The 24,738-nt window shown below is 38.0% G+C and overlaps 1 protein-coding gene across 8 annotated transcripts in view; it reads left to right on the plus strand.

Annotated features, from left to right (window-relative positions):
• Positions 1 to 24,520, plus strand: part of DOP1A (DOP1 leucine zipper like protein A) — a 60,649-nt gene extending 36,129 nt beyond the window's left edge. For 4 of the 8 annotated variants that reach the window (XM_048296171.1, XM_048296173.1, XM_048296172.1 and 1 more), the window contains 23 exons: positions 130 to 282; positions 2,038 to 2,138; positions 3,383 to 3,642; positions 4,337 to 6,344; positions 6,447 to 6,558; positions 7,431 to 7,613; positions 7,901 to 8,026; positions 8,359 to 8,493; positions 8,798 to 8,853; positions 9,341 to 9,445; positions 10,134 to 10,200; positions 10,973 to 11,117; positions 11,342 to 11,421; positions 11,968 to 12,077; positions 12,238 to 12,387; positions 13,644 to 13,705; positions 14,273 to 14,425; positions 15,651 to 15,787; positions 17,108 to 17,163; positions 18,031 to 18,195; positions 19,694 to 19,823; positions 21,728 to 21,787; positions 23,924 to 24,520. In XM_048296171.1, the coding sequence (XP_048152128.1) occupies positions 130 to 282; positions 2,038 to 2,138; positions 3,383 to 3,642; positions 4,337 to 6,344; positions 6,447 to 6,558; positions 7,431 to 7,613; positions 7,901 to 8,026; positions 8,359 to 8,493; positions 8,798 to 8,853; positions 9,341 to 9,445; positions 10,134 to 10,200; positions 10,973 to 11,117; positions 11,342 to 11,421; positions 11,968 to 12,077; positions 12,238 to 12,387; positions 13,644 to 13,705; positions 14,273 to 14,425; positions 15,651 to 15,787; positions 17,108 to 17,163; positions 18,031 to 18,195; positions 19,694 to 19,823; positions 21,728 to 21,787; positions 23,924 to 24,229 (4,860 nt within the window). In that variant the 3' untranslated portion in view covers positions 24,230 to 24,520. Of the gene's footprint in view, positions 1 to 129; positions 283 to 2,037; positions 2,139 to 3,382; positions 3,643 to 4,336; positions 6,345 to 6,446; positions 6,559 to 7,430; positions 7,614 to 7,900; positions 8,027 to 8,358; positions 8,494 to 8,797; positions 8,854 to 9,340; positions 9,446 to 10,133; positions 10,201 to 10,972; positions 11,118 to 11,341; positions 11,422 to 11,967; positions 12,078 to 12,237; positions 12,388 to 13,643; positions 13,706 to 14,272; positions 14,426 to 15,650; positions 15,788 to 17,107; positions 17,164 to 18,030; positions 18,196 to 19,693; positions 19,824 to 21,727; positions 21,788 to 23,923 lie in introns of those variants that run through there. The other 4 variants (XM_048296174.1, XM_048296179.1, XM_048296178.1 and 1 more) reach the window with 2 other exon arrangements.
• The last annotated feature ends 218 nt before the right edge of the window (positions 24,521 to 24,738 follow it).

Below are 24,738 nucleotides of genomic sequence, written 5' to 3' on the forward strand. Positions count from 1 at the left end.
CATTTTACAGTTTGCCTCTTGGTCATAGGGTGTCATCAGATGTGATGTCTCCCACTGTTGCATGGAGCAAAACAAGGCATGATAGTCATTCACTTGTGTCTCTTGCAACTTTTCTTTTCATGTACAAAGCACATAGCTTTAACTCTTTGGGACCAGCTGGGTGATGGAACTCCTCAGCATCATCAGAAGAGTGTGGAGCTCTTCTACCAGCTGCACAACCTCGTCCCATCTTCTAGCATTTGTGAAGATGTTATTAGTCAGCAGCTGACTCACAGAGACAAGGCAAGTTGTTCATGTATTTACTTAAAGATGTAAACTATGTAACTATAGAAATATATTTAGAAAAAGGACTTGGTCCTTCAGAGGAGAGTATGAGTAACTTCAATATTGAAAAAACGTTGACTTACATTGTTTCAAATGTTATTTTAAGTCTGTGATGAGCCTCTAGTTCCATGCTAGACAAAGCATTCAGCAACAGACTTATGCAGGAGACTTTATCGCTTATCAAAAGTCATGTGATGCTTCCCAATACTTAGAGCATGTGCTTAGTTTTTGCTGTTGTTAGTAGGAGTTCTTGTCATGGCTGGTACTTCACTTATTTTTTTTCCTCACCTAGAAATTTGTTTTACATAGAGGCTGTCAATTTGACATTCGAGTTGAGGTGTTTGCAGTGCTTTAAATTTCAGGTATATGAACTATTTTCACAGCCCCAACAGTATGAATGGCAATGACTTGCTTACGCACTCTAGCAACTCATGGTTGTGTGACTTCAGGAGTGCTTACCTTTTTGCCATTCTACCAGAGTTACTAGGTCAACAAGAGTGAATGTGAGCCATGTGCAGCAGTGTTGTGGATTATTTTCCTGTGAGCAGCATTTTTTTTTCTAAATGCAAGTGATGTTTGCTTTACTTTCTAGAATGCTGCTGTCTCCCTTGTTTTTTTGTTTTGGTGTGAAGACGTTTTGTTTTATTTTTAGTTTGTTTAATGTGAGCTGTTTATGTCTTTTGTGTAATTTTCATAGCTTTTACTTAAAGTTTTATTATTATGGCAGATACTGGTTTTATAAGCTGTTGCAAAGCTTCTTAAGTTGTATGATGTAAATCAAGCCTGCAAGTATGCCAGATTGTCAGTGGTTTTAACAGTTTTTGGTTTTGTCTCACCTCGGTTAAAGGTAAATATACCTACTGTTTGTTTCTTATAACCACATATTTTAAGAACAAACAAGTGAAAATCTTTGTCCTCTTGTCTCTGCTTATCATCTAGCAATTTAGTTTAAGCCCTTATTGTACTTGAAAGTAATTTTGATTATTTATTTGATGTAATTGTCCTGATTGCTGTGCTTTGTTCACTCCTACAAATGCTTACTAGCTTTCTTGTCTTTTGGATGAAGCTGTTTTTATACATGTGTTCAAATCATATCATGACATTTACTGTTGTTTGCAGCCTTGCTGGAATAACTCTTTGCCTTGATCAGCTTCAGTAAACAGAGAGAGAGAACAATTGTTACTTTACACAATTTTTGCCATGAAATATCCCGAGCTGGACTTCAGTCATCCTTGTGGGTGCCTTCCAACTCAGGATATTTTATGATTCTATGAAATATTCTACATGTTATTGCCAGTTATTAGAAGTCCTTTGGGCAGTAAGCATGTTCTATTTGTCCAATTTGTTCCAGAGCTAAATTTGACATGTTAGTGAAGAATTCTATCTACATGTCTACCTAGAAAATTCTTCTGTTTCTTTCTAGCATGGTAATAATGGAAGAAAAATAAGTTGGCTAGAAAGAGACAGGCAAAACTTTGAAACTAAGCCAAGATCAAGATAGGGGAGGATCCTTTCATGATACTAAATTGCTCACAGACACCTATTTTTGGCTATTACTGTTTTTAAGATTAGAAAGTAGTACTTGAATGCACAGTCAGAAGTTAATTTCATTATATCTTATATCTTTTAGGATGGTCTGTGACTCTTTCTTTTTCCAGTTATTGTCATAAGTTGTTACATTCTGCTAGATCTAACTTATAATTTGGCCCACAGAGAGTAAGAATGGAAGCTCATGCCAAGTTTGCAGTGCTATGGCATCTCACACGAGATCTTCATATTAACAAATCTTCTTCCTTTGGCCGCACCTTTGACAGGTTGGTGCCTGCAAGTGTAATTCAGTTGAAATAATTTTACTTCAAAATCTTTGATGGTATTATACTAGCAACATAGGGCATTTAAAAATTCAAGAACTACAGCTGTGAGAGCAGGGAAGAAGGATAAGAAATGAATTTGTGTTAGACAAAATAGTTTTCACAGTGATGATTATGTCAGCTGTAAATTTTTCTGGAAACTATAAAGAGTGAGAAAGGAATGGTCACAATATTCATTGACCATCACTGTGTTATATATTGAGCTTAATATCTGAGTTCTTGCTGTGTTTTGATAAAAGCAAGCAGGAGACAGAAGTCAACCCAGAATTATATGGAGTAGAAAGGAACAGTAAATCTTAACAAAAAACCTTGAGAACCAAACTGAAAGCAAGTGCTAAAGTATGAGTTCTTTTGTTTAATCTGTATTTTGTGTAAGAGGTTATTTATGGCAAGCAGCAGAGGATTTCTGTTTCGTGTTGTGGTATTGGACTATCTTCTTAGAAAAGACTGAAGATCCAGACTCTGAATTAGTCTTGTCCTTCTCAGCTAGCACAAATGTTGTGGAAAAGTGTTTATTTAGATTTTGTATTGCATACTAAGCTGTAGGGAGTAGAGTAAAAAGGTTGTTATTTCTTTGTCTTATACTGTCACTTAAGGAGTGATAAATTCTGTGTGTACAGCTAAAAGCCTATGAACATGTACTACTAGAGAATGTAAAACAATAGGTAAAATTCGGAGTCCAATATGTATATACTGTTTTTCCATAAATCTGAAAAGGATTCTCAAGGCTAAAACTGTTAAAAGAAGAAAATAATGATAGTAGAAATGTCTGAATTGTCAAGTATATTTCTCTTCTCTGTTCTTGAAGACAAGATCTCTGAATGTTTTCATTATATCATTGTGAATTGGCTTTTAAAGTTGTATATTTTTTAATGGCATACCAGTTAAAAGTCAACAAAGGTTTGTTATGCTGATAACTGTGCAAATACTTGATCTGACTATACAATTGCTACTATTAGAGCAACTGTTATAACTGACTTTGTTACTAGCTCTTCCTGCCCACTCCTTCATTAGACTAGACTAAAATATAAAGATCAGGTTCAAAGTTTTGATTCAAAAAAAATACTGCTTTATGTGGAGAAGACTGTATGTACTGACATTAAAATTGGTCATATATCAGATTAAAATGGGATTACTCTGTGAGTAGTGTACAATATCCGCTAGATTCAATCTTCTTTCCTTTCTAGATCTTTGTTTATCATGCTGGACAGCCTCAATAGCTTGGATGGTTCTACCTGGTCAGTGGGACAAGCCTGGTTAAATCAAGTGCTTCAAAGACATGATATTGCAAGGGTTCTTGAACCTTTGCTCCTACTGCTTCTCCATCCAAAAACTCAGCGAGTTTCTGTTCAGCGAGTACAGGCTGAATGTTACTGGACTAAATCTCCCAATCACCCTGAAGAAGAAAATGAAAAGCAGTTCATGCAGAAGTTTAGCTGTGCTGATGGTATGTACACAAGAAGACTGTAGGAAGTTCCCTAATTTCTTTGCTTGCTGTTTACATGCAGTGTTAAAAACATAGTAGAAATTTTTGAGGGTAACTCAAAAAAGTGTTGGAATAGCTATGGCTTATATTTCCATTTGTGTGGTTTTTTCCTAATTCAAGGTTGTGTGTCCCAACTACTGTTTGAAGTTTTGTTGTTTCTAAATTAAAATGATATGCAAGTATTTTAATGCAGAGCATTTTCTTACATCTTACTGAATCTTGGTAGAACATAAGAAAATGGCTTGAAGCTTAACCAAGAAATTAAACGTTTTTATGAATTATGACCACTGACGTGAGGCTGGCTGAAAATGTACCAATAGGTTTTGAAGGTGTTTGCATGTATTGTGTAATTTTAGTTTAGAGTTTACTAATTCTTTTTTTTTGTGAAAACTAAAGCAGATAAGACTGTACAATATTTCATAGAAAATGATGTTGTTTTGCTAAGGTGTACTGCTAAAATAATTTTGCTTTGTTTTTATGAATGTGTCATTTGCTTATTAACATATTTTTTCAGCTGTGAACTGGAAAGACACTATTTACCATGCCTTTCTAATTTGAAGTCTCAATAATAGTTTCAATTCTAAGTTTTAATTCTGAATGCTTATTCTGAAGAACAAAATCTTATATGTATACTTTTTTTGTGTTCTTCTTCAAGCATTCTCCGACATGCCTGTAAGCCAAGGACAACTTATTATACCTAAAGAAGGCAATGAGAAACAACTTGGTGTGGATGAAATGGAGAACTTCAGCCTGACTGTCAATCCTCTGAGTGACAGGCTTTCCTTGTTAAGTACTAGCAGTGAAACCATACCAATGGTCGTGTCTGATTTTGACCTTCCTGATCATCAAGCTGAAATACTGCAGAGTTCTGATTCTGGCTGTTCTCAGTCATCTACTGGAGACAACATCAGTTATGAAGTGGAAACAGAAAGCCTGAGTGCTCAAGATAGCTCTCAGACTCTGAAAGAAGACTCACCTGATGAAATTGTGCAACAAGTGGTTACAGATCTTATATGCAAAGTTGTAAGTGGTCTTGGAGAAGAGATTGAACTGGTTAAAGACAGTCTACACTCTGAGGATACTTCATGTAAATTCAGCTCTTTGGATAACTCTGTAGAGGCTAGAAAAAGTGATGATCAAAATATTCAAAGTAGCCAGAGTAGTTTACTTAGTAATGACAGCTCACAGTTACTATCAGCCTCAACTGAGACTGGACTTGAGAGTTTAGGAGATGAAATTTCAAGAAATAACTCTTCACCTTGTATTGCAGAAAGCCAGCAATCTTTCTCTGATCTCACTCTTTCTTCCACTGAATCAACATCTAGGAAACGTAGCCACAGTAGTATTCAGTTCAGCTTTAAAGGAAAGCCGCCAGAAAAAATGTCAGAAAAAGAAACTATTGTTAAAGAGGCTGGTAAGCAACCAGGTGCAAAACCTAAGGTAAAAATAGCCAAAAAGAAAGATGAAGAGAAGAAGAAAGCACAAACAGAAAAGCTTAAACAAACAAATGTCTTCTTTAGTGATGGTCTTGATTTAGAAAATTGGTACAGTTGTGGAGAAGGAGAAATTTCAGAAATAGAAAGTGATGTGGGATCCCCAGGAATGCGAAAATCTCCAAACTTCAATATCCATCCACTGTATCAACATGTGCTGCTTTATCTCCAGTTGTACGACTCTTCAAGGACATTGTATGCTTTTTCTGCAATTAAAGCCATTCTGAAAACAAATCCTTCAGCTTTTGTAAGTGCCATCTCCACTACCAGTGTCAACAATGCATACACTCCACAGCTTTCATTGCTCCAAAATCTTCTAGCCAGGCATCGAATATCTGTTATGGGCAAGGATTTCTATAGTCACATCCCAGTTGATTCTAACCATAACTTTCGGAGCTCTATGTACATAGAAATTCTTATTTCCTTGTGTTTATACTACATGCGGAGCCATTATCCAACTCACGTTAAAGTAACCTCACAAGACCTCATAGGAAACCGCAATATGCAAATGATGAGTATAGAAATTCTGACACTTCTCTTTGCTGAGTTGGCAAAAGTGATAGAAAGCTCTGCCAAGGGCTTTCCTAGTTTTATTTCCGACATGTTGTCCAAGTGCAAGGTTCAGAAAGTGATCCTGCATTGTCTGCTGTCTTCTATCTTCAGTGCCCAGAAGTGGCACAGTGAAAAGATAGCTGGAAAAAACATAGTGGCTGTAGAAGAAGGCTTCTCTGAAGACAGCCTTATAAATTTTTCCGAGGATGAATTTGACAATGGTAGTACTCTGCAGTCACAACTTTTGAAAGTACTTCAGCGGCTGATTGTGCTGGAACACAGAGTAATGACTGTGCCTGAGGAAAATGAAACGGGGTTTGACTTTGTCATAACAGACTTGGAGCACATTTGTCCCCAGCAGCCGATGACTTCTCTGCAGTATTTACATTCCCAGCCAATAACCTGCCAAGGCATGTTTCTCTGCGCAGTGATACGAGCTTTGCACCAGCACTGTGCCTGCAAAATGCATCCCCAGTGGATTGGCCTTATCACTTCTACATTGCCTTACATGGGAAAAGTTCTTCAAAGGGTGGTTGTTTCAGTGACTCTTCAGCTCTGCAGGAACTTGGATAATTTAATTCAGCAGTATAAATATGAAACAGGATTATCTGATAATAGGTATGTGTATGTAGAGATGTATAATCTTTTTAAGTATGTTTGATTGTGTTGAATTACTTTACTATCAGATTAACCTATTTTAAAATGAATCTCCTCTTTTAGGCCTCTCTGGATGGCATCAGTCACTCCCCCAGATATGGTTCTCACTTTGTTAGAAGGGATCACAACAATAATTCATTACTGCCTCCTGGATCCATCTACACAGTATCATCAGGTAAACTTATCTTGGTATCTGAGAGGTTCCTAAGTAGTACATGTCCAATCAAGGATTGTGATTATATTAACAGTTACGAAGATCTGAGTGACAAAAATACCAAATATATTGTCTTACCTGTAAATATGGGGGGCTTATTGACAATACACATATTTCAAACAGAAAAACAAGTTTCTATGGATGATAGTTTTAAGAGAATACTCTTACATTTGTTTGCTTATTTTGTTTGTTTTTAGTTACCCTGAAATAACTAAAGTATTAATTCCTTAACTTTCAGACCTCTAAAATGCCACTTTTAGAGCTGCCTTTGTTGTGTTCATTTTGCAAGATGTCTAAACATTATCTTTTGGCTCCTTCTGTATATTCACAACTTGTCTTTTTAGATCTGATATTCTGAGCGTGGTGTCTTAAGAATTTGGTCCAGATTCCATAAGAAGCTTCTGCCCTGTTTTCTCAGTAGTTTTGTTTTTGTGCTTTTTTCCCATTCTTATACCCCTTTTCTTTCCATTCATTTAAAAGTGACTGAAAAGTGGGGTTTGTTTATGTAAGTAAATTATTTTGCCTAGAGTATTAGCTACACTTAAAATTCTGAAGTAATTGTTTTGCAAAGGTATCGGCAGAGGGTACAAAAATGATTGCTGTAGACATGAGGCCTCACATGTTGAGTACATTTGATACTGCATAACTCAATCAAAAGATTCTCCAATATTTTAATAGTCTCAAAACCTTTATATATTGTAAAAATTACTGAAAAACTTTTGAAAAACAATTAGGATTGAAAGCTCCCATTTTAGGTAAGTCTAAATTTACTCTATTTTAAATGTGCTGTTTATGTAGCTATTTAGTCCTCCTTTCCTCTTCTCTCCCACTAGCTTTTGGTTAATGTTGATCAGAAGCATTTGGTTGAAGCACGCAATGGGATCCTCTCTATCTTGCATATGATCATGTCTTCTGTGACTTTACTTTGGAGCATCCTGCACCTTGCAGATTCTTCAGAGAAAACTACTGCTGCTGCTGCTGCATCCATTACCACTATTAATCTTGGGTCAACTAAGGTCAGAACATTAGGGATAATGTCATTTAAGTTGTTCATTAATACCTTTGTCAAAGTAATTTCAATTCCCTTCCCTTAAATCTAAATAGAGTTTTAATACCTTTGTCCTCATCTACTCACTCACCTCACGAACAAGGCTTTTATAAATGAGTATTGAATATGCTTTTTAACTAAAATGTATCACTTCAATGCAACGTGTCATCTCTTTGCTTTCTGCAGAGAGAATGTTTTGAACATAATGCTGAGGTGCTTATCTAAAGGAATATGTGTTCTGCTTTCATATTTCAGAATTTGAGGCAACAGATTCTGGAACTTTTGGGTCCAATTTCAATGAATCATGGTGTTCACTTCATGGCTGCTATTGCGTTTGTATGGAATGAAAGAAGGCAAAACAAAAATACTTCTAGGACAAAGGTATGTTTATATTACAGTGGTCACTTCAAAGAGTGGCAATACCTTTAAGTGGTTTAGTGTTAGGAAGAAGAAAATTCAGACAGCCCAGTGAAAAAAATACAATGATGTATGGACAATATTTGTATTTCTAAATAACAGCTGTACTGTCAGGGAGGTACCACTTGAGAATGGGATAATCTTCCTGAATTCTTCAGGGAAAGAGTAGGTGATACCAAGTCTCTAGATAGCAACTGTTTCTTGCTATCATTTTAATCCCATGAGGACAGCTGCCTTAGTTTTAGCATAACCATTGTCTGTGGTAATAATCTGTGACATACATCTGATCCTTTTAGGTTATTCCTACAGCAGGTGAAGAACAACTTCTGCTGGTCGAGCTGGTTCGTTCTATCAGTGTTATGAGAACAGAGACTGTCATACAAACAGTGAAAGAAGTTCTGAAGCAACCTCCAGCCATAGCAAAGGACAAGGTATGGAAACTGTAGAGTTGCTGTTGATTTGTATGATGTCCTCTTAATGAAGCTTAGAGCACTGATGATATGGGTACTTCATTGACAAAGCTGAGCAGCACAATGGGAAAATTTTGACTATATCTAAGAGGTAAATGAAGAGAAACATAATTTACAGAGGGATGTCTGAAAGGACATTTTTAATATTCTGTTAAGTTATATGTTTAGACACTGCAGTGACATTATAGCATTGTCAATTTTACCCTGGTGAGGGGAAAAAAAAGCCACTTCTTTCTGATGACACAGATTTCATGTCTTTTTCTAGAAACATCTTTCACTGGAAGTCTGCATGTTGCAATTTTTCTATGCTTACACTCAAAGGTAAGAAAAGAAGCTAAATTTTATTTCTGTCATCAGGAAGCAGATGAACAATTTGAGTATTTTACATCTTTGTGTCATAGGATAAGGAATAGTCTGTGTAATACAAATAGTGAAGAAAGAATGGGTTTGAACTGTAGGTTCATTAAAAAAAGGTCATTTATTTTGTGAGTTCCTAGTACTGCAACACCTTTCTTCCCCCACCTAAAAATCCTGCAGGTAATCTGCTCCCTGCCCAAGGATCTTGGTTGTGCTGTAACTCATTGGTGCCACTCCAGCCTTGTAATGAAAAGCATATCTTTTGAGAATACTCTTCTTCTGCCTTCATCTGTTTCTTAATGACTTGATGTAGCAACCTAGTATTAAAAGAATCTATAAGGATGTTGATTCCCAATATCTGACAGGAGAGTTGTGCGGTAGAAAGAAATTGGAGGAATACCTGAGGGAGATGATGTTCTCATCAATGACATTGCTGCTCTCTCTCCCTTAGGATTCCAGTGACCAGCTTAGTAGACAGCTGGGCAGCACTGCTGCTTCTGTTAAAAGATTCCATACAGGTTGGTCTTCCAGCCCCGGGACAGTTTCTCATACTTGGGTAAGTGCTGGTGATATTTGGAATTTCCAAATAAGCTCAAATGTAAGTGTGTGAAATTAAACTGAAGTGTTAGTGGTTTTAAATCTCTATCTCCTACTTTTGACTGGTAGAGTTATTGCCTGAGTTCTGTGGGTCTGACCAAATGAGTTTCTTCTCTGAGGAATGGTTACATGTATTAAATTTTATATTATAGTATGATATAAGCCATGACCTTACCTTAATGATTATTTCAGTGATTCAGGCTCTTTAAGCAACAGATGTAAGTTTCTGATTTTTCCTAGAAAATAACAACAATTTCTATTTCTTAGGTATTTGAAGCCTGCTAGAATGGGCTGACTTCTCAGCATGAAAACAGTGTATGGACTGTTAGAAATGTAATTTTGAATATGATTTTCTGTATAATGCTTCAAGGATCATTTTCTTCAGTATTTTAGCTGCCCTGGTAAACTGTCTCTAAAGCTATTTTGTATATAATCAAGTAAAACATGTTCTCAGTAAACCCTTATGATCAAAATTAACCTAAGGAACTTGAAAAGATGTTTCCTGGAATATTGATAAGTAGCAATCCCTGAGGGTTTAGTGAATAAATATTGTGCAAATAAATGTCTTCAGATTTGTCCTAACTCTGGAAACTACCAAATAATGTATTGTGAGAAGAAAATCCATATTTGCGTCTGTATTTTTTCAGTGTTCTTAATGAGTTCATCATGAAAAACCCGAGTCTGGAGAATAAGAAAGATCAAAGAGATCTACAGGTAAGAAATTTGTTGTATGTGTCTTTTGAAAATATTGAACAATAAATCATAGAATGGCCTGGATTGGAAAGGGGCCTTAAAGATCTTCCAGTTCCCAGCACAGGAAGGATATTGACCTCTTGGAGCAAGTCCAGAGAAGGGTCACTGAGTTGATTAGAGCAATGGAGCACCTCTCTTAAGAGAAAAGGCTGAAAGAATTGGGTTTGTTCAGCCTGGAAAAGAGAAGGCTTTCCAGTACCTGGAGGAAGCCACAAGAAAGACAGAGAGGGACTATTTGTAAGAGCATGCAGTGACAGGACAAGGGGGAGTGGCTTCAAAGTGAAAGTAGGTTTAGATTAGATATTAGGAAAAAAATCTGTACTGTGAAGGTGGTGAGACACTAGAACTGATTACCCAGAGAAGTTGTGGATGCCCTGTCACTGAAAGTGACACTGAAAGTGGTTTTAAGGCCACTTGGATGAGGTTCTGAGCAACCAGGTCCAGTGCAAGGGGTCCATGTCCACAGCAGTGGGGTTGGAACTAGATACTTGAACGTACTAGAATTATTTGATACCAGTTCTGTAGTCCAAAATTACTCTTTAAAATCTTCTTCTTATATTTATAATGTGTTGAAAAAGCTCTCATTTTTTGTGGAGTTATTAATCACTGATAATATAGAAATGATTTGAAAGCAATTCTATATTTGGTTATGTGAATTTTCTACATGTCAGGACAATGAATACAGCCCTTCTGCACGAAGTTCTTAAAATGCTTGGGGTGTTTTTTCTACCAGGATGTAACACACAAGATAGTGGATGCCATTGGGGCAATTGCTGGTTCTTCCTTGGAACAGACCACTTGGCTAAGACGAAACTTAGAGGTTAAGCCTTCCCCCAAGATTATGGTTGATGGAAACAACTTAGAATCAGATGTTGAAGGTAGTTTCATTTTCATCTTTATTATAATGCCAAAATTACCAAAGAGGTCAGCTTTGCTGTATTTGAATACATGTAAAATTCTTCAGTATTGTTCTAGCACTAGTGTGTCTGGCAAAGCTTGTGCATCTTCAAAATATATACTTTTAAAATATGCAGTAAGGTAAATAATGGCTTGAGAAAACTAACTTTGGACTTTCTTTTTTTTTATTATTATCTTCATTTAGATATGCTGTCTCCAGCAATGGAAACTTCAAATATAACTCCATCTGTTTATAGTGTCCATGCATTGACCTTACTTTCTGAGGTAAATGTTTCCTTGGAGATAATGAATACTGTCTAATTATAAATTTCTATGTTATGAAAAGCTTTGGACTAGAAGTTGGGAGAAGGAGAATTGATGAGAAACAATGATGTGAATGGATTCTGGGTCTTGTCATGTAAAAGTATATAAAGCTTTGTTACTAACCCATTGAGATGGATGAGGTGTAAAGCATGGGCTTTCAGGTGTGTAGTATAGCCAACTTTTTTGATTGTAAACTTTGTGTGTTTATCTTTGTGGTACATCTTATTTACTGCTGATAATTGCAGTCAGTCTTTGAATTTTTTCTTTGTTTGTAGTTTATTCTCTAGAATGCTTTGACCAGCAGCTTGCACTTCCATGCTTTTACCTTAATGTGTTATAAAAAGGATGGAATCTTTATACTCTGGGTTTTGCATGGTACCTGAAATTTGATCACTTCTATCATAAACTTGAATGTTTAGTAAAGAACATTATACAAAACAAATGATGAATAGTAGATAAAAAGCAATTTAAGAATGCTTTATAACATGTCGTCTTCTTCTTTTGTAGGTTTTGGCTCATCTCCTGGACATGGTTTTCTACAGTGATGAAAAAGAGAGGGTTATTCCTTTGCTTGTAAATATTATGCACTATGTTGTGCCCTACCTCCGTAATCACAGGTACCTTTAGTTTATTGAATTGATGTAGATGTCTACAGCCAGAAGAAATTTGGATGGTGACACTTAAGCTGAAACGGGCATGATAAGGATTAGATGTCTATCAGACTTTCTATAAAGCAACAATTCAGAACTGGTTTATGTTGACTTTTTTTTTGTTTAGTGCTCACAATGCATCCAGCTATCGAGCTTGTGTCCAGTTATTAAGCAGTCTTAGTGGATATCAGTATACGAGGAGGGCATGGAAGAAGGAAGCATTTGACCTCTTTATGGATTCCAGTTTCTTCCAGATGGATGCTTCGTGTGTTAACCAGTAAGACTTTCTTCTTACTGCTTATAAATTACAAATTTTACAAATTTTTGCCCCTTACAAATTTTATGTATTCCATTAACATATGGGCCAAAATTTCCCAGCAGACCTCTGTTGAGAGAAGCAGAGATTTTCTGTGGTTTAGGTTACCATGTGAAATATGAAACATAAGGTATATTTCTATACATAAATCTATTTTTAAAAATAATCTTAAAATTGAAAAAAAAATTCTGTGAGGAAAACGTGGTTAGCATTTTGTAGAAACATAGAATTATTTGCATTGCAAGAGACCTTAAAGATCATCTAGTTCTAAACCCCCTGCCATGGGCAGGGACACCTTCCACTAGACCAAGGTGCTCAAAGCCCCATCCCACCTGGCCTTGAACACTCTTAGGGGTGGGGCATCCATGGCTTCACTGGGCGACTTGTTCCAGTGCCTCAAAATAAAGAATTTCTTCCTAATATCTAAATTTGTCCTCTTTCAGTTTAAAGTAATTCCCCCTGGTCCTGTCACTTCATGCCCTTGGTAAAAAGTTGCTCTCAGCTTTCTGGAGGCTCTTTAGGTACTGGAAAGCTGCTACAAGATCTCCCGGAAGCCTTTTCTTTTCCAATCTGAACGACCCCAACTCTCAGCCTATCTTCATAGAGAGGTGCTCCAGTCCTCTGATCATCTTTGTGGTCTTCCCATGGACCCCTTCTAATGACTTCACATCCTTCTTATGCTGGGGGTCCCAGAGCTGGATGCAGTACTCCAGGTGGGATCTTATCAGAGTAGAGAGGCAGAATCACCTCCCCTGAACAGTTTGCCACCCTTTTGGTGCAGCCCCAGATGCACTTGGCCTTCTGGGCTGTGAGCACACACTGCCAGATCAAATTCCGTTTTTCATCCACCACCAGCCCCAAGTCCTTCTCCTCAAAGTTGCTCTCAATGCCGTTTCTGCCCAGCCTGTATTTGTGCTTGGAATTGCTGTGACCATTCTGCAGAACCTTGCACTTGTCCTCATTGTACTTCTTGAGGTTCTCATGGGCCCATTTCTCAAAACTTTCAGGGTCCCTCTGGATGGAATCCCTTATTTTCTTGGGGAAGGGGGTTCAAGATACATAGTTTCAGATCAAACAACATCAAGTAAATGGTACCTTCCGAAACAGAGACCTTGGATTGGAAGCCTTAACCTAAACTGAAAGAGCAGAAAAAGCTCTGCGAATGTTCCTGAAAATGCTTGGTTTTTTCTGATTTGTGTACAATTTTCCTCTTTTAGTTGGAGAGCTATTATGGATAATTTGATGACACATGACAAAACCACATTCAGGGATTTGATGAGTAAGTATTGATATAATAGTGACTTTTCTGCAGTATAAACATTAAATAAATGAAAAACAAGTATCTTGAAGAAAACACTTGTCCAACGTCTATTCCAATTTGATTTATTTAGTCTTTTTCATGTTTTTTTCAGCTATTTGTTTCTGGAGAACCATAAATAACCTGAAGTGCGAGAATATGATAGCATACTGGCACACAGTGAATTTTGCCTATATGGCAAAGCTGTTTAAGTAGAGTGGGTGGGTGTGGTGTTTGGTTTTGAAGACCAGACACCAACTCTGCTTAAAAAAAAACTGATTCTGCACATTTGAAATTTCTGAGCATCTATACATGCAAATTTTATTTTAAAAAATGGCTGATCTCCCTCCTAAAAGCCCCTAAATCCAGCCAGTATTGTGTATACTTACAAGTTTTCTTTAACTTGTATTTTGAATTTCTGGTTACAAATTCAAATTGCAAACCATGCATCATTTCAACATCTGCTTTCATAAGAGTTATTTGTGCCTTGAAGTGAAGCAGAAGGGAAATTCGTGAGCTCTTCTCTGCACTTTCCCTTTTCTCTTTCAGCACGAGTGGCTGTGGCCCAGAGCAGCTCCCTCAATCTGTTTGCTAACCGAGATGTAGAGCTGGAGCAGCGCGCGATGCTCCTCAAGAGACTCGCCTTCGCCATCTTTAGCAGTGAGATAGACCAATACCAGAAATACCTGCCAGACATACAAGGTCAGTAAAAATGTATCATTTAGTGGACTTCTTTAGGTTAACTGTGGAATGCCTGTATGACAGAGTAACAGCAGGTTAAATTTTTATCCTGGAATATCACTGTTTCCATAGCTGAAACAAAGTTTGCAGATTTTGGTTAAAATGTTTTCAGTCTTAAATGACTACAAAATATGCAGAATTTGTGAGTGCCAGTTGACATTAATCCAGATTATTTCACTGATCTGTCATTTTATCCTTGATCAATATCCTTGGATACCTGCACAATATGTTTTGACATGAACATCTGAGGTATAAACACCTATCAATTATGGATAAATAGGAAAACTGACCTTGACATTTTGAATTCTTGACTTTTTTTGCTGGTGTTTTTTCATCTGTTCAGTTTATCTGTCTTATTTATCATTGAAGTTTATTTCTTCCAATGACCTTAAGAGACTGGGAATGGGAACTGCTTGGATCTTTTTTTTAAGATGATGCAAATAGTTACAGCAGCAACTTTTAGATGTATCATCTTTTCATGCCACCAAAGGGACACTTTGGTCTCTTCTTCTATCTGGAAAATCAGTTGCATCATCTTTTTTGTTTCATTTGTTCCGGGACCTGTTTTTTGTAAAGTTATTTGGTTGGTTGGTTTTTTGTGGTTTTTTGGTTTTTTTTTATTTCCAGTCAAGTCAGTAGCTGAGACTACTATTTTCATGGTATCAGGTGGTTTTACTGGTCTGAACTGCAACATGCATGTTTGTTGGTTTGACTGAAAAATTTCTTTATGTATCTGCCTCTATAGGTATTGAATGCCTAGAGGTGATCATAGTTCAAAAAACTGTGTCATCCCTTTGTAATTTCTCATGTACTATGATGGGGCAGTGTTTTAATAATAAAAATAATACATACAAGTTGTTCAGGCTACTGTGGTATTTTTTGGAATCTGTTAACTCTTCTTGTTATAATGGTTGAAACTCTGCATAAGATGAGCAAAGTTCCCAGATGCACTATTGCATTTATATAGAGAACTTAACCAAAATAGGCAACTGCACTATTTAGAGGTTTCTCTCTTTTGTTCCTTCTTTGGTGGAGGGGTTATTTTTTATGTTGACAGAATAAAATTAGTAAAGTAGTGGAACAGTAAGATGGCAGATACATAAAATTGAAAGTAAATGAGGGAAGGAGAAAATTCTCACTGGAATTATTCTGAACTGAGGGGACCCTTCTTGGCTTCTTGTTTCAGAAAGGCTGGTAGAAAGTCTCCGGTTGCCACAGGTTCCCACCCTTCATTCCCAAGTGTTCCTGTTTTTCAGAGTATTGCTTTTAAGAATGTCCCCACAGCACCTTACCTCACTTTGGCCAACCATGATCACTGAACTGGTGAGTTGCAGGTGTCTTTCATTATTTAGAAGATTGGTGCATATCTGAGACACAACCTCATTTCTCCTCAAGATTTTTAAGAAAATCTCTTCTAGAGATTGTGCATATAAATGTGCAATGGATACAAATTGAAAGCTGACTTATTTTCATAGTCCTGATGTCTGGTTTTTGTGGTGAAATTGAGTATCTGTTGGCTTACACTGTTTCAGCTGTTCAGCTGTCTCCTGAATTAAATTTGCATTTGCCTTCATTTTTCCCTACTGAATCCTACTTCAATTTCTGCTTATGTATGTGTACCCTCTCCACCATTCCCACTCCTGCTCTTCTTTTTCAGTGTTCCCTGTTTCTACTTTCCTGGTCATTCTTCTTCCAACAATGGGGATGAGAATCCATGTAAAGGAGTCGGAATCCATGTTTTATTGGCAGTTGGTGGTCATTCAGGTCACATTGTGGCTAAATTTTGTGACTAGATTTATACAAGTCTTGGCTCAGATTTCTTCTTTCTTGTTTTATTCTTCATTACAAAACAGTAAAAATATCTGTTTCCAGAGCTTCTACCTGCAGAATCTCCAGTGTTGGCTGTTTGACACACTCTTTTGGGTTTCAGCTTTGGCAGTGGGAACGGAGGAGAGTGGTTGGTGCATCCTGTGATCCATTTGGCCTGTTATTCAAGGAGTTCCCAAGGGACTGAATAACAGAGGGAGCAAATCATAATCATTGCTGTGATGATTATTTTTTTCAATCTGCAGGTGCCTAACCTAGCCCTTGAATAACCATAGATCCAAGCAATAGAAGGAGAAAAGCTATATAAAGTATTTTAAAGATAAAGTGTGTTGTTTTACCAATAGATGCATTTAATTTTAAGCCTGTCAATACTATAAATACTAGAAAACCCATTCTACTCAGTGTGGTCTTCTGATTTCAGTGCTGTACCCTGGCCTTTGCACAAGTTACCACAGTCTTGGAACTGCTTTCAGTTAGCAGGACTGTGTTGCTTCTAGGAATTCCCACCTGAGCCTGACTGCTCCATTAAATGATTCTTTATTCTCATTTCGTTTAGGTCTTGCTCTCTTTCTAAGAAGTGGAGGGGGATTAGCCTTTGAGAGCTTTCCTGGCCATAAAAGAGACAGTTCCTTGTGGCCTTTGTATTACTCAGGTTATATAAGGGATGAAAGAGCTTTAGGGTGCCAATGTCCACTCATACAGGAGTGGAAATAAAGCTCCAAACTATTTGTCTAAGGCTTATTACTTAGGCCTTCCTATAGTGTTTTCCTGAGTCACCATTAAAAATGGTATTAAAATGTAGCATTTGATCTTCAGGTGCAAGTGTTTTTACTGATGGAACAGGAGCTCACTGCTGATGAAGATATTTCCAGGTAAATGCATAAATTTCCTGCTTGTTAAACTTTGTAAAAATCCCTTGGTATGCTGATGGGGAGTTGAGTCATTCTTCAGAATAATTTGTCTTAGAGTTGTTGAGCTCAAATTAGAAGGACAAGTAAAGGGTAGTTCAGTCTGACTGCAGTACCAGGGACAGACTGTTCAGGACAAAACGAAGTCCTGCTGTCAGATTGCTCATAAGTCACTAAGGTAAATTGTATAATACAAGTGTCTGAGTTCTTACAGTGTCTGCCTGACTAAAATGACAGTGCTGCTGCAATTAAATTATGCATGGCATGGCTTATACCTTTTCTGTGTCATACACTTATTCTAAGTAAGACTGATGCACTTTTGTCTAAATAAAAGCATTGTTTCTTCTAGTATTAGAAAAGTGAGGTAGATAATTTTTCTTTTTTTGTTATCCACTTTTATCTCACCTACCTTCTGTACAGTGTGATCCAATTTTAGTCAATGCTAGCAGCAGAGGCAGATTTCTCAAATGAGCCAGAGTTATTTGCCCAAGTTTTGCTCACTTTTTTCCTAGGTTCTCTTTGTGTATTTGGAGGGTTTTCCCCTCAAATAAAGTAATATCAACATGACTGGCAATTTTAAACTTTCTCTAATTTGAATATCTGGGAACAAGATACAGTACAACAAATTTATTTTATATTGACATTTTATCACATATATATGCATACAGAACTGCACTCATAGCACAGCCTTGTGTTTGGATTTGATTTATGAATTCAGGATTATGCTGGTAAATAAAGAGTTGTGTGTTTGTAAAGGCAAGTAAGAAAAATCAAGTTTTCATTGTGGCAGAAGGTTGTTATGACTCACTTCCCTGCAATAATATATTTTAGAACTTCTGGCCCATCTGTTGCTGGTTTGGAGACAACTTATACAGGCGGCAATGGTTTTTCCACATCCTACAACAGCCAGAGGTGGTTGAACCTGTATTTGTCTGCTTGCAAATTTCTGGACTTGGCTCTAGCTTTACCATCTGAAAACCTGCCTCAATTTCAGATGTGAGTAGAAGACATTGTCATTTAAGTTTTTGGATGTTTCTCCATGCCTCTTGGTAAAATTCCAGTGTATAAAAAAGTCTTTGGCTTTCTGTTTCCCTTCTTTCTTTGGACAGCCAGCACAGCCCATAGTTTGTTCCCTCACAGTACCTGAGTGGCCCCCAGGGCAAATGATGCTGCACATCAAATTAGCTCAAGCTGGTTTGATTTAGCCTGTGGCAAGAGATTTGCCACACTTGAGAGATCATCAGTAGTAGTGATTTATTCAAGTATTTTATTTTTAAAGTATTTAGTTGCAGTAATGCCTAAGAACTCAAAATACACCCACCCATCTCAGTGAGTAATGCATGAGATCAGATCTTAAATTACTGTTGCACAGTCTGTTTGGAAGAGGTGGCAACAAACCTCCTTAAAAAGGGGATCCCATAGGTTTTTATTGGTCAGTAGTAGGCATGTGTGCAAGCTGCTTCTTCGATGCCTCTGCAATCCTGTTCCACTGGAAAAAAATGAATGCAGAACAACTGGTATTTGCTGGAAATCCTGGGAATGAGAGGCCACAAAGGACAAAAGAAGGTGTCTTGTCTCTTCCTTTACACTGCACACTAGTGACTCTGTGAGGGCTCCTGCCCTGGCACAGCTCTGTAGACATTTGGTCACCCCTAATTATCCTGTAGTTTAAAGACACTCATGTGGGTTAGAGGCTGGAAGGATTTGTACACACTGTGTCAGGGTGTGCCCTGTAGCATTTCTAAATCTAATGTTGAAGGCTTTTTCACTTATTTTCTGGGGACGTAGCTCATAGTTCTTGCCCAGTTCTCCAAGCTGTCCTAATCCTTGTTATTAGCCAACCTCATTTTATTTAGGTCATTACTGTCATTTCTGGAAAGACAATATATGCTGAATAGTCATACTGTTTACTGTGCAGTTCTCATGGAGGCTTGAATTGAAGTTTTAACAACAGAAACTTTTATTTCCTTTGTAGTTTATAGTACAAGTAGCCAGTCCTTGCAGTGCAGCAAGGCACAGGTAACAGAATGGTCCACTTGGTCTCACTGGGCTAGGAATGGGTAAAATAAATGAGTTTTTATTATCAGCATGGTATATTGAGAACATTTTGTGTGTACATATTGCAAATACGCAGCAAAACTTAAGCAACATGTATTTTATGATTCAGAACTGCTTTCAGTTCTCTTGCACACAGTGAGGATGTGAATACTACTGGTTTTAGCTTCTCTGCCTTATCTTGTTCTTGGCATCCTTAAATAAGATACTCTAAAGGGAAAAGATAAGATCATGTTACCTCTTGCTTTTCAGAAAGTGCTTTTCTTATTCTTTGTTGTCAAAGACTAATGTGTTCTTGTGAGGGTTGACTTGGGTTTCTTTTTTCCTCCCTCCTTCTCTGATACTTCACTAGATTTCCTCATCCATTCATATCTTTGATTGATCAGAAAAGCCTGCATGTTCAGTGAGGATAACGTCTGTTTGTGTTATCTCATGGCAGGTATCGTTGGGCTTTTATTCCAGAAGCATCAGATGATTCGGGCTTGGAAGTACGAAGACAAGGAACACATCAGAGGGAATTCAAACCCTATGTGGTGCGTCTGGCAAAGCTGCTGCGAAAAAAAGCAAAGGTGTGTTGCTTTCTTCTTTTGCTTTTCACTGAAAAGTTTCATGTACAATGGCTCACAACAGTCTGTGGTTCTTGTATATTGTAAATTTTTTTAACAATTAAGAGGGGAAAGGATTTTTTTCTGGTGTAGATTCCAGCTGGAGTAATCTCAAGTCAACATCAGGCAAAAACCACATGTAAGTATAGAAAACAAGTCAAACAAACAAAGAAACCAAGGCCCAAACCAAACAAAAAAGCCCCAAAATTAATCAGACAACAGAAAAATTCATAACCTGCTATGGTCAAAATGATTATGATCACTGACTTTGCATTTCTAAATCAAAAGTATTATTTAAATAAAAAGTAAAATATACTCCTTTATCTAATATATTTTAATATAAAATCACTGTCAGCTGGTCATATATGTAGATACTAGTCTGACTACCTACTTTTTCAAGTAGAAAACCAGTTTTGTTAATAACAAATATTTAAAAAACTGTTGCATTTCTAAACATGACAGAACCAAGAGTGTTGAGACTAAGCAGACCTTGGGACTGTGATGAGCAGAAGGTGGCAGAGATCAGTAGAGACAGTTCTGGGGAAATCTTGGCTGCACGGTTTGTAGAGTGGGAGCAGAGTTAGCGTTGTCATTATGCTGGTGCATGGGGTGTATTAATCCCCCAGTTTGTGGGGTTGGAGGCCTGATCTGCTGATGAAGCTGATGGAAGCTGCCCAAGCCCTGTCCCCAGGAGATCCCTTCTGCTGCCACAAAGTAAGAACATTGCTGTCAGATATTTTGCTGCTCCTGCTGTGAGGACAGAGCCCTCCTGGACAGGCAGTTCACTGGGAAATGTTGCTGGGTGAGCTGGGGAAGCAGGGAGGAAGTGCAAAGCCAAATGGCAGAAAGTTTTGAAGTTTTATTCTCAGGTTTCTCTCTGGTAGCTTGCTGTAGCTACTGCATTTACAGTCTGTAATGTCTCCAGTGAGTAAAGAAACTACTGCTGAGATACAAGTGGCTACATTAAATTTAAGGATAACTTAGTTGCAGGCAGATCTGAACTATTGAAGTAAGGCTCACAATTATGGCGGATAAAACTACTATCTGAAGCATATCTGCATTCTGCATTTTACCATTTTTGAACCATGAAGATGAGACTAAATTTATCTTCTTGTATGTATAAAGGAGTAATGAGTTTTAAGTGGCTGCTCCTCAGGCATAGCCTCTAACCCTGGTGTTCAGTGTAGTCTCAGTTTAGAAAATTGTCACACTCCAGGTAATATCTGCACATGAATTTATACATCATATGTGATTTATAAATACACATGCTGCTGGTAAGTACTGTATGCTGAGATAGATGCCTGAAGTCAGGACTCCCATAGTATGCTTCAAGAATTCAGAAAACTTCCTGGAATTTCTGGAACCCCCTAGTCATGGCAGCAGTTGCACACTGAACCATAGGTAGGTGTATGATGATGAGATAAACATGAGCTAATGAATATTGACTTCAGGCCATTTCTTCTTTATGCAGAGGAGAATACTGTTACATATAGCTGTGGGGTTTTCCTAGAAAATAACTGAGAAAAATGGAGTGGATCTTAATTTTCCTTCATGGCATTCTGACTCATGTTTAGATTCATGTAGTATGGTGTTGCTCAAGCTCTGTTATCTGAGGGAAATGTTCTGAAAAACCTCCTTCAGCAGTGCTGGAAATAAACAGAGGCACAAAGTGGCAGTGCTGTTTTTGTCTAATAGTGTCTTGGCCATACTAGCTTGAGTCTGCCATTTCTGGATCATGGACTCGTCGGGGTGGGTGATTTTTCTAGCTGAAGCACAGCACCCAACCAAGCAACTGCACGGCCTTCACGGCAAAGTATTATTTTCATATATGAAATGCAGTCTGAAAGTTCTCCTCTTTCCTTCCACAGGACAAACAGGAGGACTTTAAGACGGTGGTTTTGGAGGGAATGGAGATGGCCAAGCATCAGGTGAGGGTGGCCTTTGATGCTTGAGTTGCAAAACAAGCTTGCCATAATAATACCATCACCTCAAGGTCCTGGACACTATTTAGCATTCAGTAAGAAGTAAGAGAGATCAGATTTGTTATAGAACAAAGCTGAGAGATTTTTGAGGTGAAAGGACCATAAGGACCCTTATTTTTACAGATAACTTTAATTTAACAAAAGGAAAACTTTTTAGAGTTGGTTTCCTATATGAAATAAATTACTAAAAGTTAATGTTAGTTCTAAGAAGAATTATGATTGCAAATCATTGTAAAATTAAATCATAATTTTTGTCAAACTGCAGGTGTGAAACACACAGTCCCTGGTTGGTCTCCATCAAATTAACTGTTGTTTTAAGCATCCATGGAATTAGTGGTGTTTGCTTAGCCAATAGTGCCATGAGGAAATGGCTTGGACAGGTTGTATTTCATTGCTCAGAGTTGGTATTTGCACATGCACCCCATTTGGTTGGCTGCTGTGTGACACAGACGCTGCATGCTGGGGGCACTCCCTGCTCCCCGCTGGGTAATGCTAAGCATGGTACAGAAATAGTATGGAAGAAACTTCCCTGTGAATACAATGAGAAGTTTCTTAAGGAGAAACTCTAAAAATCAGTAGCCTCATTTAAAGAAGGAGGCATCAACAACTCATTCTGTGTTGGAAATTTAGTCTTCCCTTTGCTGTGGTTCAGTGTGACCCTTTCTTTTAGAAGACTTGTAAAGCTAAAATAGTGATCTCCTGTGGCAGGGAGCCAAGCCACCAGATACGTTCATATTGAATTTAGACCTAATTGGGGTTTGTGAAATAGTGCCCTGTAGGCTCCTCAGCTGCAGGACAGTTGCTTAATTTAAAGGGAAAAAACTGTATTTGTTTAAGTATCATGTCTTGAAAACAATCTATTTGCTCAAAGGCTGTGCAGTCAGTGATCCTTACCTCATGCTCTGCTCCCACTGCTGTCCTTTCCCCTTCATTCTTCTTTCATTACCAAGTGGACCCCCTGCCTTGGCCACGGGCACTGCCAGGGCAGTGGGACAGAGGTGCTGGTCAGGGTGGATCCACAGGTGGCTCTTCTTGGTGAGGCCTTTGTGCTTCTTTTCTTCTTCCTTGCAGAATAAAATCCAGTATTGCTGGAATTCTACTTTATGGTACAAGCTCTCTGCACTGGTTTGTCAGTAACAGTACAAACAAGGTGTTTCCAGTGGTGATAGTACCTTACTGTCTAGATCTGAGTATGGTTTTTGACTCAGATAACAGAAATAGGGAAGAACCATATGAGAACCTGGATGTTGGTGCTCAGGTCTTTCAGTATGCAGATATTTAAGGCAGCCCTAAGCAGGGTTACAGCAGTGTGCTGCTGCTGGTGAGCATCTGGTGTGTGACTGCTGCCTTCGCTTGTGGGGTTCTCGAAATTCTTTCCTTTGAAATTCCCCCCATGAAATGGAAGGAACATAATTGAGTTTTTCTGAGAATACGCAATGAGTAACTGAGCCATTTTCCTTTGAGAACAACTTCAGGTGTTTCTCAGAAGGTCCATTTGTGTTATTTGTGATACTAAAAACAGCATTGCTTTTTGCTCTTCCCTAAAAGTCTGAACTCAAGCTGCAAAGTGAAAATGCTTTGTATCTATTTTAACCTCCTCTGGGGTTTATCATCACTGATGGTGGTGGTATCAGCTGGTGAAGTGTGTGTGTGTCACCAGAGAGGAAACTGCTTTGGAAAGCAGCTGAAGTAGCTCACAACTTCCAGCTGTCACCAGCTTGGGCCATTTGTGTTGTCCCACGGGGTGCTGCCCAGGAGCAGCTCCACAGCGCTGCATGCTGGCAGCTGCCTTGCTTTGGGACAGCCCTGGGCTGAGATGTTGGACTCGAATACCCACTGCAACTCCTCCATTAGCATCAGCTGACTGCCACCTGTACACTGCTAGCCACTGCCTCTGCAGGGCATGGTGAGGGGGAGCAGAGGACCTGCTTTGGAAGCTACACTTCAGCATTTGTGTGTTTTGTGGATAGGACAAATTTTTTTTGGCTTTAGAAAAGTACTATATTGTACATTAGTCTTTTGTTTTTACCTGTGCTTTTCCTGTTTTGTCCTGTATTATTTCCCATGTCTCTGTATTTGCAGAAAAACCCGGAGGAGGATGGCTCAGGGAAAACATTAAGCTGGGAACCAGGTCACTTGCTTTTAACCATCTACACCGTTCGCAGCATTGAGCAGCTTTTGCCTTTCTTCAATGTACTCAGCCAAGTTTTTAACAGCAAAGTCACAAGCAGATGTGTTGGACACTCAGGGAGCCCTGTCCTTTACCCAAACTGTTTTCCAAGTAAGGACATAAAAATGGAGAACCTCAAGACCTTCTCCAGCAAAGCAAGACAGAAGATAGAAGAAATGGTTGAGAAAGATTTTCTTGAAGGCGTCATAAAATCATGAACCAAACCGGTACTACTCAGCCTATATGTAGTGTAACTATTTAAATGAAATACTGTATCTTTCCCAGTTGTATAGTATTCTTTTCTTATTTTGTATGTAATGAATACTTAATGTTGTATTTAAGTTAAATATTTGTAAATAAGAGAAGCTCTGGATGTGGCCTGAATCAAGTTTAAATATTGGTGGCTCATATTGATTATGGTGCCTACTATTTACAGTAAATGTTTTGTTGTCTTGAGTTCTGTCTTTAAAAAAAAATGAAAAAAAAATACAAGGTGCACATTTTTTCAATTTGTTTCCAGTTTATTTTTGTCTTCTTTTTTTTTTTTTTTTTTAATCTATTGAAACTTGTGCTTATTTAATAACCTGTAGAATTATATTATGGCTGGAGTTAATACAGGACTACAATGAACTGTTTGTCAGAGGTAGACACCCTGAACCAAAGTATGCCAAGGAGGATACTGGTGTGTATAAAACATTGCATTCTGTTGGCCCAGCCCCTTCATGGA

The sequence above is a fragment of the Corvus hawaiiensis genome, chromosome 3 (genome assembly GCF_020740725.1).
Source record: "Corvus hawaiiensis isolate bCorHaw1 chromosome 3, bCorHaw1.pri.cur, whole genome shotgun sequence".
In the NCBI taxonomy this organism is placed as follows: Eukaryota; Metazoa; Chordata; class Aves; order Passeriformes; family Corvidae; genus Corvus; species Corvus hawaiiensis.